The 14,675-nt window shown below is 45.1% G+C and overlaps 1 protein-coding gene across 2 annotated transcripts in view; it reads left to right on the top strand.

Moving 5' to 3' along the window:
• Window positions 1–14,675, top strand: part of GPATCH1 (G-patch domain containing 1) — a 43,793-nt gene that overhangs the window by 12,375 nt on the left and 16,743 nt on the right. Inside the window, exons 6-13 of one of the 2 annotated variants that reach the window (XM_059382050.1) lie at window positions 1,944–2,002; window positions 2,380–2,622; window positions 3,637–3,784; window positions 7,272–7,351; window positions 9,976–10,180; window positions 12,168–12,464; window positions 13,639–13,817; window positions 14,288–14,415. In XM_059382050.1, coding sequence (XP_059238033.1) covers window positions 1,944–2,002; window positions 2,380–2,622; window positions 3,637–3,784; window positions 7,272–7,351; window positions 9,976–10,180; window positions 12,168–12,464; window positions 13,639–13,817; window positions 14,288–14,415 — 1,339 coding nt within the window. The remainder of the gene's footprint in view (window positions 1–1,943; window positions 2,003–2,379; window positions 2,623–3,636; window positions 3,785–7,271; window positions 7,352–9,975; window positions 10,181–12,167; window positions 12,465–13,638; window positions 13,818–14,287; window positions 14,416–14,675) is intronic. The other variant, XM_059382051.1, reaches the window with a different exon arrangement.

The following is a 14,675-nucleotide window of genomic DNA, read 5'->3' as shown; positions in this document are numbered from 1 at the left end:
GATGCGGGACTCGATCCCAGGACCCTGAGATCACGACCCGAGCCGAAGGCAGTGGCTCAACCCACCGAGCCACCCAGACACCCCTGTAGCATACTTTTTAATGGCTCCATGTTTCTAGAAATAAAATTGCTGGGTCAAGTTGTATGCCTATACTATTGATTGTTGAACAAGGGGGTTAGAGGCACTAACCCTGTGGGTGGTCGGAAATCCACATATAATGTTTATTTGTTTGTTCATTTGTTTCTTTTTGAGTCTTACTAACATACAGTGCTATATTTCCACATATTTCTTTTCACTCCCCAAAAACTTAACTGCTAATAGCCTACGTTGACCAGGAGCCTTACTGATAACATAGTCAACTAGCATGTATTTTGTATGTTTTATGTATTCTATACTTTATTCTTAGAATAAAGTGAGCTATAGAAAAAAAAATTATTAAGAAATTAGAAGGAAGAGAAAATATAGTTACATTAACTGTACTGTAAAAATTCTGTGTATAAATGGACCTGTGCAGTTCAAACTTCTGTTGTTCAAATATCAACTGTATTTTAAAAATTTTTTAAATTTGAGTACAGTTGACACATAGTGTTACATTGGTTTCAGGTGTGTACATCCTAGTGATCTGACAAGTCTAAACGTTTTGCTGTGCTCACCACCAGCGTAGCTACATCTGTCACCACACAATGCTATTATAATATCATTGACTCTGTTTCTTGTGCTGGGCCTTTTAGTCCCGTGACTTACTCATTCCATAACTGGAGGCCTTTATCGCCCACTTGCCTTCACCCATTTTGCTTCCTTCCCTCTAGCAATCATCAATTTGTTCTCTGTATTTATAAATCTGATTCTGCTATTTGTTTGTTTGTTTTTGGATTCCACATATGGTGAAGTCATACGATACTTATCTTTCTCAGTCTGACTTACCTCACTTAGCATAATACCCTTAAGGTCTGTCCATGTCACAGAAGGCATGATCTCATCCTTTTTTATGGCTGTGTAGTATCCCATTGCATACTTAGATGTACCCCATCTTTCTTATCCATTTGTTTGTTGATGGATGCTTAGGCTGCTTCTGTATCTTGGCTGTTGTAAATAATGTTGCAATAAACATAGGGGTGCCTGTATCCTTTCAAAGTAGTGTTTTTTTGTTTTTTGGATAAATACCCAATAGAGGAATTACTGGATCACATGGTGTTTCTGTTTTTATTTTTATTTTTAATTTATTTTTAAAAAGATTTTATTTATTTATTTGACAGAGAGAGAGAGAGAGACCACAAGTAGGCAGAGCAGTAGGCAGAGAGAGGGGGAGAAGCAGGCTCTCTGCCAAGCAGAGAGCCTGATGTGAGGCTCGATCCTAGGACCCTGAGATCATGACCTGAGTTGAAGGCAGAGGCTTAACCCACTGAGCCACCCACGCACCCCAGTGTTTCTGTTTTTAATTTTTTGAGGAACCTCCATACTGTTTTCCACAGTAGCTCTACCAGTTTATATTCCCAAGAAGTTAACTGTATTTTGAGGCTTTCTGTGTGTCATGTGTAACAGCCTTCTGGAAGCATTGTACCAGTTTGTATTCCTGCTAGCACCAAGTGAAACCGTTTCCTATTCTTGTCAAAATTGTGTCACAGTTTGACAGGGTGATTTTCTGTTGAGAAAAAATGCAATGAAATGCATTTTTTCTTAGATTTTCTGTTGAGAAAATTTCTTGCCCTTGGTCTCCCCAGCCAGATGACAGAAATAGCTTCCTTCAGGTTCTCCGTGGTGCTGGGGCAGTAGTGGTGAGTCATGGAGCGTGGGTGGCACACAATTCCTGAGTGATTTGTCTCTGACCCTAGAGCCAGAGCAGCTTTTATAAGGGCTTCCGTGGACCTCTAAACAGCGTCAGTAATTCCGGTTTCTTTATTTTCAATTGCTTGCAACCAATGTATCTGAAATCTCTTTTGTAGATCCTGGAGTAAAAATCTATGGCTGTGCCTTACCCCCTGGAGGCTCTGAGGGATCTGAGGTATTATATGGGATGACTGACCTTGAATTTGGTATAGAAACATCTGTTTCCTCATGAACATGAAATTTTAGTGTTGGAAATAATTTTAGAAACCAGTTGGATCCCAAAACAGTGAAATACCCTCACCCTGAAACTACCTTCACGTCAGAGAATGCATTCAGCAACATGCCAGCACCGTACATACCCAAGTCTGTTCAGATTGTTAAAATGGCACTGATTGTGTTAGTATCAAGAACTTGATTTAGTGATTTGTGATAGAGGAAAAGAAAGTTCGGTCAGTGTTCTGTTTGGAATTAATAATTTGAAAATAGTATTTTACAGAACTTTGTACCAGTCAGTGAGTCACCTTCATTGCATTTTTTCGTCACTGTGAGCAGGAGGAAGATGATGACTATGTGCCTGAAAATGTGACCTTTGCCCCCAAAGATGTCACACCTGTGGATTTCACACCTAAAGATAATGTGCATGGACTGGCTTACAAGGGCCTGGATCCCCACCAAGCATTGTTTGGAACTTCGGGAGAACATTTTAATCTTTTCAGTGGGGGACCCCAGGGGACCAGCAATCTTCTTGGAGAGATTGGAGTGAATAAAGGAAGAAAACTGGGAATCTCAGGCCAGGTAGAAGTTTCTGTTTCATGAACATGGAAATGTCAACAGTGAGAATGCTTTCCATATCATATTATATATACGGTAGTCACTCATTATTCATTGACTAACAGGAAGACTTAGAAGTAGTTCTGTTTTCTATACAGTCTTTTATGAAGACATATAAAGCACACCTTCCTGATTTTACTGCTGACATCCTGTGACCTAATGTTCTTGATGGAGTTGTGTGTTCCCAGGACTGAGGACTGCTTTCCCACACCCATGTGGGGCTGAACAGAAAAAACACACTTCCCCCTTTGATTTAATTAATAGTCAAATTGCAATCTGTCTCTCCAAGTTCAAGTCCAAGTTTTACTACCTCTCAGACTGTTTCCTAGTGCCTCCAGCCCCACACTGGGAACATGAGTGTATATTTCACTTGGGAGACTTGCTTTTTACCTTTGAGGAAATGGAGAGCTTTCCTTGATGGTCTGTGCTCTCACATTAATTTAGAGGCTTTTCTTAAATTATATTTAGCAGATTTTGTCATTGCCTTTTCTTTCCTATACATGTTTTCTCCCAGTTTTTTTAAACAAGAAGTGATGCTTGCTGAAGGCTGTGTCCCACGATGATTAGGAGTTCTTACAATAGCTGTTTCAGTAGTGGTAGCCTTCAGATCTTGCTCTCCAGCCCTGGCTACACTGAACAGTAGATGAATATTCTACCTTTCTTCTTTTGGAGGCCCTCTTCTCCTGCATTGCTGCTTGGATGTGTTCTCCACACCTTCCTGTGTTAGGACCCAGACGGGTAGCTGCCGCTGGCCCCAGAGGACAGCCCCACTGCTGGAGGCCTGGCATTCACTTCTGGCTGTTGTTTCCAAGATAACTTGATTCTGTGTGTCAGTCTAGTCTCCCACTTCCCTTGTCTGTTGGTGATCTTGGGGTGCTAATGTGGTCTATTCAGTTACATCCTTAAAGTAGCTTTATCCTTCCATGGAGACACACCCTAAAACCTGTAATTGCTCAGTTCAGAACCTTGTTTTTGAAGGCTTTTGGTGTTGGTGCCCTGGAAGAGGAAGATGATGACATCTATGCCACAGAAACTTTATCCAAATATGACACCATTTTGAAGGATGAGGAGCCTGGAGATGGACTGTATGGCTGGACAGCACCTAGGCAATATAAAAGTCAGAAAGGTAATTCCACAGACCCACAACTGGTGGTAGGACCACATGTCAGGGTATTATAGGAAGAAGGGGTTGCAGCATTGATGCTGGAGTGTCAGCCTCTGTGGAGTTGGGAGTTGTGGGTAAAAGATGCTGGGTGAGAAACAAGATGGGGAGAAGAGAGGCCCAGTGCAGGGGGTAAGGCAGAAGCTAGATGTAAACCAGGGGTGGGGTTGGGGGGAAGCCAGAGCCAGCTGTTGAGACGAGGCTGAGGTTGGGGGGGGAAGAGGTCTGGAATCAGGGAAGGAGTGAGTATGAGGGCAGGTGCTCGTGCTGTGGGGTAGAGGTAGCATGGGGTCAGAGGGAAGCTGGAGGACCTGGGCAGTGGGCCAAGGTAGGCCAGCTCAGGCAGCAGGTCAGAGGCTGGACGTGGGGGCCTACAGCAAGGGGATCATGGCGCCCAGCCTGTCTTGCCACTTGAGTCCCTGGCTCTTAGGAGGCTCTCATTGGGCTAGGAAGCGGACACCTCTCAACGCAACTTAGATTTCAAGTCAGAGTCTGTCGGGATTTGGATCGTATAGTTCTAAGTAGTAGTTCAGTGTTTCTTTCCAGAAAAGGTGTAGGGAGGAGACAGCGTGGGGCCGGTATGAGTAACATGCAAATTGGTGTCATGTGACTGGATTTGGATGGCAGGGGTGAGAGGAACCTTGGGTGAGGCTCATAACCTCTCTGGGCGTCATTTGTAAAGTGACGATCACATCCACTCTGAGGGTCATTGTGAGGGTTAAGTGGCATAACTCCATGCTGGGCATAGTACCTGGCCAAGGACTGAATAAAGAGCACCCACTCTTCTTTGGTTAGAATAGAATAGTAAGAATAGAATAGTAAGAAGCACCTAAGTGAGATAAGGAGGCGACTGCTGAGATAGACCATCTTCTAGCTGTCCTCCCATCACATCTGATCGAACTCCTGTAAAATACATCTGAAACATATATGTTGGAATAATCTAAGTGAGCCAAGCGTAACTTCCCGAAAGGATACCCATTTTGCGTGTCTGGAAGACAAAAAGGCTCAAAACAGTTTTTAGAGGTAGTTTGCTTAATGGCTGTGAACACATGTTCTGAAGACAGACCACCTCCGCTCCAGCCCAGGCTCTGCCCTGTTCTCAGCTGTGGCCTCGGGCAGGCTACTTCATCTCCCTCTGCCCCTGTGTCCTTGCCTAGACAGTGGGCATGACCAGGGCACACCCATGGGGCTGGTAACGAACAGAAAAGGCTTAAGACATGCTGGGCACCTCTGTAAGTGTCGGTGACCTCTGTCCTCATCACCAAAAAAGAATCTAGGGTTTTACACAAGATGCTGGGAGAACATGCACCCGAATGTTAGTTGGTATTACCCCTTCCTTTTCATTACCTCTATTTTCAAAATTTGCTACTAAGACTATGTATTTTTATAACTTGGAAGAAAATGTGTGGGGCTCCTGGGTGGCTCAGTTGGTTATGCGTCTGACTCTTGATTTCAGCTCAGGTCATGATCTCAGGGTCATGGGATGGAGCCCTGTATCAGGCCCTGTGCTAGGCATGGAGCTAGCTTATGTCTCTCTCTCCCTCTCCCTGTGCTCTTCCCCAGCCCCCTCTTGGAAAAAAAAAAAAAAAAAAGGAAAAGGAAAAGAAAAAAATTAATATATTAGTATTATAGATTATACTAACATGTTAATTATGTATATTGATTATGTTAATATAGTAACATTACACTCCATCATAATATATTACTATGTATTAATTATGTAATACAGATATCATTGTGTATTGATTACATAATAATTTATGAATCTGTAATAGATATGCATATTGAAATCTGCCCCTGGGGCAAATCCTTGGTTTTTCCTTTATACAACACCTTTGTGCCTATTGACTGAATTCCACCCTTCCCCTCATCAAGCCCCCTCGTCAAGCCTGAGCTGGTGACTTTCCCCAACTTCCCCAGGCTCCTCTTATCCCCTCTCTGCTATAGCCCCCTCTCCTCTTCCACCCCGGGCACAACTATAGTTTTAACCTTAAGATTTTTCATTGAGTGAATCTAAATTTAGCCAATCTTCATGGTTGATTTTTTTTTTTAAACTTCTAATTTTTTTTTAAAGATTTTAAAGAGAGTTCATAAATAGGCAGAGAGGCAGGCGGAGAAAGAGGGGAAGCAGGCTTCCTGCTGAGCAAAGAGCCCGATGTGGGGCTTGATCCCAGGACCCTGAGATCATGACCTGAGCTGAGGGCAGAGGCTTCAACTGAGCCACCCAGGTACCTTCATGGTTGATTTTTAAACTACTTATTTTTTTTTCACGGTCCCTTGGCTATAATAAATATTCTAAATATTCTGTAGCTCTGTCTTTATGCACATTTGTTTCTTCTTTCTTTCTTTCTTTTTTTTTAAGATATTATTTATTTATTTGACAGAGAGCACAAGCCAGGGGCCGGGGGAGGCGGGCAGCAGAGGGAGAGGGAGAAGTAGGCTCCTTACTGAGCAGGGAGCCCTGTGCGAGACTCAGTCCCAGGATCCTGGGATCATGACCTTAGCCACAGGCAGATGTTTAACTGACTGAGCCCACCCAGGCACCCCTGCATATGGGTTTTTGACATAACCACTGTGCTCTGGAAATCTTTGAAAATCAAAGAGCCCCATCCATGAGATTGTCTCCATAACCAATGGCCGATCCCTGGCTCCAGGTCAAGAGGGGATTGGTCATTCTGTTTCCTGAGTGATCTTTGGTGATCTTTATCTCTTGTTAGATTTTCGTCTGGTAAAAAAACAAAAGCACATTTTAATCTGAGTTGGGATTAGATTACTGGCTAACCTGGTTGTACTGTCTTCTGTGGCTTTATTTGAATAGTTGCTAAGGAAATGAGGGGGGAGTCTCCCCCTGGTTCTTCACCTGGTTTTAGAAATGGCTCTTTGATGGTTATGATTTTATTTTAAACCATACTTGTCCTCTTCATGGTTTTTCTTGAGATTTTTTAAAAAAGATTTTATTTATTTATTTGACAGACAGAGATCACAGGTAGGCAGAGAGGCAGGCAGAGACAGGAGGGGGAAGCAGGCTCCCTGCCGAGCAGAGATGCGGACTTGATCCCCGGAAGGCAGAGGCTTAACCCACTGAGCCACCCACGCCCCCCTTTCTTGAGATCTTTTACTCCTGAGTCTATTCTTTGGTGCCCCTAGGCTTAGCTTAGGACCTAAGGTACTTTTTCTAGAAACTGTGTTGAGATACTTGTCTGAGAGAGCCATGGCCTCACATCCGGGGCCACCTAATCAGCCGAGGGTGCTGTGGCCAAACTGCCAGTCACTGAGTCAACAGAGGTGTGAGGGCTTGACGTACCATTCTTCTCTCCCCTTGACTTTTATCTCTGCAAGTTAATCATGTGTGACTCGTAGTATTTGTGTTCTTGGAGATAAAAAACTGACGTCTTTGGTCTTACTGTAATCTTCTTTGTTTCTGAAGTTAATCAATGACATCATTTTGTAGAATCAGAGAAAGATCTTCGATACATTGGCAAAATTTTGGATGGATTTTCCTTGGCTTCTAAACCTTTATCTTCCAAGAAAGTAAGGAAAACATTTATTTATTTATTTATTTTACTGAGTTAGTTCTTAAAACATTTGCTGCTATATAATCTGAGCTATTGTATTAATGATTGAAGAATAAATAAATTCTGTTTTTAAAAAGCAATAATATAATGACTAGTGATTGTCCAGGTATCTAGGTAAACATATTCTGCATAAGAAATATCAGTCAGTAATCACATTGCATCCAAATTATCTAATTGCTGATCTTTTATTTTTTTAAGTTGCTAGTTTTTTAAATCCAAGCTCCAAGTAAATGGTTATAATTATATTACAAACTGGGGGGGAGGGGGAAATGGAATTGATATAATTCCAAGGGCAGTGTAACTTAAGGAAACGTAGAAAATTTCAAGAAGTCATCAAATGCCCCCATCCTGCCTCCTCCTGAATGCCATGAAGAGTGTTGGCTAGTGTGGACAGGGTTCCCTGGACTCCTCGTCTAGGCAAACAGAAGGGAGAGAGGCCACGTGCCTGCAGGCCAAGCCCCATGGAGAGCTCCTCACACGTTTCCAGAGAGAGTCCTGTTTTGTGAGATTGTTGTACAGCTTAGGCCGAATAGTACTCTCCCTGCCCACAGGAGCCCCGTGCTCACTGGCAGGCATCATGGGGTGACGGGTGCTGGGGGCTCAGGTGGGGCTCCTGGCCATTTGCCTTGTTGGCCTCCCATTTCATTTTTTAATTTTTAATTTTTTAAAAAGATGTTATTTATTTGACAGAGAGAAACAGCGAGAGGGAATACAAGCAGGAAGAGTGGGAGAGGGAGAAGCAGGCTTTCCACCGAGCAGGGTGCCCAAGGCTCGATCCCAGTACCCCAGGATTATAACCGGAGTCGAAGGCAGACGCTTAATGACTGAGCCACCCAGGAACCCTTGGCAACCCAGTTTTAGATGGTTCCATACTTTAATTTGCTCTTTGTTTCTGAATTCAGCAAACATTTGTTTAGTACCCCTGTGACTTGGCCTGTGGATTTTCAGAACAGGGGAGACCAGGGGCAGCGCAGCCTCAAGAACCACATTCCGGGTTACAGTGGCTCTGATTTGTTTAGCTGTGATGGTGTGTTGTAACAATGAGCAGAACATAATCGGAACAGTGTCGGGCCCGTCGTAAGCCGCTGTTCTTGCCAGAAATGTCAAGTAACATTAAGGGAGATTTTTTTTTTTTAAGTGTCTAAAAGGAGAACAGGAAAAAGGCTGAGAAGTACTTGCTTGACCCAGGGCTCAGTAGGACCAACTCCTGGCCCCCAAGTGCAGCCTTCCCCCAGGGAGGGCGCCCGAAGCACGAATTCACTCTAGGGAGGCCCAGGTTCATGACCAGGGTGACAGGCATGGGTGGTTCCTGAAGCACTGCTTGCCAGAGTAGTGCTTTGGGCGGGAGCGATTCAGAGAAGGGCTCTGTTCACCTAGCCTTTCACAGACAGGCCAGTTTTCTACACCGTGGCCAGAAGCCCAGCCTCTGCATCCAGAGGCCAAACAGCAGAGACCGAGCAGAGTGGGGGGTGGGGGGAGGATGCTTTGAATCTCCCCGGAGGGTATTAAGAAGAGCCGGGCTGCGCACTTGCTGCCCAGCCCCTCTGGATTTTTGTGTCACGGCCGTAACGGAGGGTTTGCCAGCTGCTATGGGAGTCCACGCATTCCGAGAAGGTGGCCAAGCTGAGATGATAAAGAAATGAGATCTCCTGGCAGAGATGCCAGCTCTCTTCTGTGGGCTGTCATGGTCCCAGGTGCTTACCCCAACTGCATCTTTCAGCCACCTGGGGACCCCGCTGGGCACCAGCTCTTGAGGTGGGACGTGGCATCAGTGTCTTTAAACCCTTAGGGGAGCCCTGTGTGCAGCTGGGCCCCAGAATTGCAGCCAGAGAGCGTTTGGTGCGGCCCTGGTTACAGAGGTCAGGGTTTCAGGTAGCTGGAAACTCTAGAAAATGGCTTATGTAAGACTGTCTGTAAATATGTTTGTTAGACTTGGTGTAGGGAAGACTGTTCAGCACAGTGATTTAAAAGTGCCCGATACTTTTCTTGTAATGTATCTGTTCTGTCCTCATCAGTGCCCGAATTCCTCAAATACATTTCAGTTTCAGCTTTTGAATTAAAACTACCTCAGATCAAAAAATAAGTCCCCAAGCTCTAATTTGGAACTGAAATATAATTAGAAAAATAATTCTGAATTGAAAAGCAACTTATTTAAAGTTATTATTTTTTTCCCCTAAGTCTCGAATCATACTTTTCTCAATTACGTTCTGATTTACAGTCAGCCAGTTCTGCGTGTGAGCCAGTACATTGTGCTAACTCTTGTCATCTTTCTTATCACACAGAACGAGCATATTGGCATTTCTCTGTAGAAGTGGGCAGGGGTAGCATTAGAAATGTGTGGCCATTACAAAGATGCATTTCCCAGTGGCTCTCCAGATCCAGAATGGATGTTGGCTGGACACCTCGAGGGGCTCTACCCAGTGTGGCCTCCCTGGTGCAGGCTAGGCCGGCGAGGGCAGGCTTAACAACACTCACAGGTTATGGGTTTTCTTGGTTAAGTCAAACATGGTCATCTCACAGCCTGTCTTTTCTGAGGTTTGTTTCTTGTTTTTTTGTTTTTGGTTTTTTTTTTTTTTAAAGACTTACCCACCACCTGAATTGCCAAGAGACTATCGACCAGTACATTACTTCAGACCTGTGATAGCTGCAACCTCAGAGAACTCCCACTTACTCCAGGTATCATCCGAGTCAGCTGGAAAGCCAGTGCCTGACCCGGGGACCTGCAGTAGGCACCAACTGAATGCCTCCAAGAGAGGGGAGTTGCTGGGAGAAACACCTGTTCAAGGTAGGTGCCATGAAGAAGTTGAAGAGCATTACATTTACATTTATAGGGACTGGAGTTACCAAAATCAAAATGGACAGTTGTTTTCTCAATGACCAGCCTTTTAGGTGGTTTTAGGTGGTTTAGTATTCCCACATGGAGAGAACGAAATTGTGTATTATGAATGGCACAGATAGCAGTGTACGTATCCCTTACTTTTTGAAAGAATTTATTTATTTGAGAAAGAGCACACGCGCATGCTCGCAGCATAAGCATGGGGAGTGGCAGGCAGAGAGAGAGGGAGAAGCAGACTCTCCACTAAGCAGAAAGCCAGACGCAGGGCTCAATCCCAGGACCCTGAGATCATGGCCTGAGCTGAGGGCAGATGCTTAACCGACTGAGCCACCCCGGTGCCCCCGTATCTCATATTTCTTGAGACTTGTCCTCTAACATAAGTTGGGTGTGCTTTTGAGATCTCAACCCTGGTCTTAAGCTCAGCAGTTTTCAGACTGGGAATAATTGCCAGGAATGTGGTACAGACTAGGACATGGGTGCCTTCCCTGTCCCTACAGAGCCTAGGAACGTGTGATTTTTTTCCTCAGGAGAAAGGATACTGTAGCTCTTTCCTGAATGCCTAAAAAAGGAACAAGTGAGTCTGAAAGTGCATACAAGTGTGGAGAATCTCTTGCAGGTTGTCACAGAAAGACCCACCTGAGAGGTGAACTTGGACTTGGCAATTGGGCACCTGATAGGTATCTCAAATATAATAGACCAGAGCAGAAGTTGTGGTTCCCCACTTCCTATTCCAGACTTGCTCTTCCCCCTATCTTCCCATTGTTAGTGACCTACTGCTTAGACCAGAATGTTGGAATCCTAATTCCTGCCCCCACCCCAAGTCCACCAGCATGTCCTCTCAGCGCTGCCCTGAACGTGTGGGGGACCCCCCGTGTCTGCATTTCCGCTGCTTCCATCCAGGAGTGAGTGCCCATCCTCCCTCACCTGGACCATTGTGGGGCCTCATTATTGGTCTCCTTACTTCCCTGCCTTCCTCTCTGCAGTCTGTTCCCCTGACTGGCAGCAGGATGGACTGAATCGTTGTCACTGCCCCTCTTAAAACATTCCAGTCCTTCTCACACTGAAGACAAATCCAGACACCATCCCCCTACCCCTGTCCCTGCCCAAGGCTGTGTGATCCAGCTCTGCCTCCTTTTCAGGCCATATCTTGTCCCCCTCTCCCATAACCCCATGAGGTACAGTCTTGTGACCCTGCTTTCTGCCGTCTGACCCCACCTACCATGACGTAACAGTCACTGGGGCCTTGACGTTCACTGTCTCTTCTGCCTCTGCTCTTCCCTCAAACTTCAGCTCTTTCTTTTACTTAACTCACCACAACTATGATCTCTTTGGAGGAAACTTCCAGGCCTTCCCTGCCCCACATGTGCTAGTGATTCCTCACGCCCCAGTCCCAGCCCTTGTCTCTAAGTCTCCTTTGGTGGTGTCACCCTGTTTCCTTTATGGTCCTCCTCTCATAGCCATCCTCCGGGGTTGACTTTGGGCTTCTCTGAGGCCCACGCCACCAGCTAGTGACAGCAGGGCCCTGTCTGTGGTGTCCTCACAGCCCAGGCCAGTGCTCTGTGGGCGCTGTGACAGGACTGAACACTGCAGGGACAGCTGGCTCTGAACCGGGGCTTGTGCCAGGTGGGACTGTCAGGTGGTGGCTGCTCGCGCTGGCATCTGGAGCCCAGGGTGTCAGCTCCTGCATTCTAGGACCACTCTCTCACTCCATAAATATCCATAAACACATTGGCCTGCACTTTTGTTCGCAGTGAAACATGGGTCTTGTTACTTCATCACTGTCTAGTTCACAGGGATGATAGGAATAGAGATGAGAAACTCCCTGTAAAATACGCCAGCGACATACCTTTGTGACATTGAACTCGTCTGTACCATGATATGTCAATATAGCTGTCTTAGGATACTTCGTTTCTCTTCCTGTTACTATTTTTGTTAGGTTCAAGTACTTCAGTGTTGGAGTTTCTGTCCCAAAAAGACAAAGAGAGAATCAAAGAAATGAAGCAGGCAACTGACCTGAAAGCAGCTCAACTCAAGGCCAGGAGTCTGGCCCAGAATGCCTCACGTAGCAGACCCCAGCCCTCCTCACCAGACGTCGGACACTGCTCGTGGCAGTTGGCCCTGAGTGGTGGGACAGCCTCCACGAGAGCCAGCAACTTCAAACCTTTCGCAAAAGATCCAGAAAAGCAAAAACGATATGAAGAGTTTTTAGTAAATATGAAACGGGGTCAGAAAGGTGGGTGCTAGGTCTGGGAGTCTGGGGGAAGCACTTTTGCTCTTCCTGCCCCAGTCCTGGATTTGAAGTTGCAGCATCCCCCACTCTGCCAGTGTTTGGCTTTGTCCGGTGCAAACAGTGCATAGATTGTAGTCCCTGGCTCTTGACCTTAGAAAGTAAGAACAAGTAGCTTGTGTTTCTCCATATCTCAGGTCCCAAAGATAGCTGTCTTAAGTAGAGAACACGCCTTGGCCATGGCTAGTGCTGAAACACAAACCGTGTACTGTTTGCAAATGCTTGCCTTCTCTAAGTGTTGCATTTTACACCAAGAGAACAAGGTCATCTCCCACTTTATCTTAAAATCCTAATTAGCCAGCCCTAAATCATGGTCTAAAATTTTATTTAAAAAGGTAGCTGGCTGTTAAACCCTTACGAGGGGGGAAAAAATCACTCTCCAGTCTACGGGGTAAATTTGGGCAGAGTGAGGAGAGGGTTTGCTGTCATTCCCAGTAGTGGTTGGAAGAGTCGTCAGCAAATGTGAGGCATCGGTTTCCTTCCTTACTTTTTATTTTTGTTAAAGATTTTATTTGAGAGAGGGACAACAAGCGGTGGGGAGGGGCAGAGGGAGAGAGAGACAGAGGAACAGACTCCCTGCTGAGCAGGAAGCCCACCATGGGGCTAGATCCCAGGATCCTGACATCATGACTTGAGCCAAAGGCAGACACTTAACTGACTGAGCCACCCAGGTGTCCCTGAGACATCAGTTTTCAAAAGCAGATGGCGGTCTATTATGTCTTCACTGCCTGCTAAGAACCCACCCACTGATGTTAATTGTTAAATTAAAAAAAAAAAAGTTAGAAAAAGGAGTGTTTTTCTGCCAAAACCTAGGAAGATACTTGGGATGAACTTTTCACTGTCTGGGAGTGGTACCAAGTTCCTGGCTTCGAAGATTTAACAAGCATTAGGCCCCAGCTGTTTTTCTCTGTTCTGTGAGGTAGACAGAATTCAACAAAAGAATCATGCTGAGGGGGAGAGCACTATTACCTGACGAGTACTCTCTACCATGCTCTCAGAAACCAGGGTAAGGATTGGTGTCCCTTCTGGATAAAATCTATAGGGATACAGTGGGACCACTGGATATTCTCCTTTGAGTCCTATGTTCTTCCTAAGAGTGAAGCAATTTCTTGTTCCACAGATGCCCTGGAACGTTGTCTGGACCCCAGCATGACAGAATGGGAGCGAGGCCGCGAGCGGGATGAGTTTGCTCGGGCGGCTCTACTCTACGTGTCTTCCCATTCGACCTTATCCTCCAGGTTCACGCATGCCAAGGAGGAGGAGGATTCAGATCAGGTGGAAGTCCCTCGAGACCAAGAGGTCAGTCGCCATCATGTCCCTACCTGATGAATTTTATTGCATTTTATTATTTTTTAAGATTTTATTTATTTATTTGACAGAGAGAGATACAGTGAGAGGGGGAACAGAAGCAGGGAGAGTGGGAGAGGGAGAAGCAGGGAGCCTGACTCAGGGTTCGATCCCAGGACCCAGGGATCATGACCTCAGCTGAAGGCAGATGCTTAACTAACTGAGCCACCCAGGCATCCTCCTTGAATTTTAAAATTAAAACAAGTATTTCTGGTCCCTCGGTGGAATGATCACAATATACACAGCATTATAGAATAAGAACTGATTTTCTGCTTTTAGCTTTCAATGTAGTTTAGCAAAAAAACATTGTAGCATAAGAGCTGTTTTGTAATTTTGAAAGATTGCTTGAAAACTTTCAGTGGAAGAGCAGTCAGGTTAATGGCATGACCACTTGATGAAAAAGAATAAATGTCTTTTCTCAGAATGATGTCAACGACAAGCAGTCGGCTGTGAAAATGAAGATGTTCGGGAAGCTTACCCGAGACATATTTGAGTGGCACCCTGACAAGCTTCTTTGTAAGAGGTTTAACGTCCCTGACCCTTATCCAGAGTAAGTGAGGAAATCTGCCCTTACATCAGTATTCACTCTCCCGTATTAAAGCTCTCTTTCCCTCTCACCAACTCAGGTAAATTCCCCTTTTCTAGAGGAATTTACTTGTAAATGCTTAGAGTTGCAAATTTTGTAGATTTAACTACTGTTGGTTTGTTACTAAAAAAATAAGCAAACATCGAGGAAGCAAACTTTATTCTATACTGAAGACACAAAACTCAGGTATGTCTAATTTGCTGCCTTTTTAATGATGTACATAG

Source organism: Mustela nigripes, chromosome 17 (assembly GCF_022355385.1).
Source record: "Mustela nigripes isolate SB6536 chromosome 17, MUSNIG.SB6536, whole genome shotgun sequence".
In the NCBI taxonomy this organism is placed as follows: domain Eukaryota; kingdom Metazoa; phylum Chordata; class Mammalia; order Carnivora; family Mustelidae; genus Mustela; species Mustela nigripes.
This window is presented reverse-complemented; position numbering and strand designations above follow the sequence as displayed.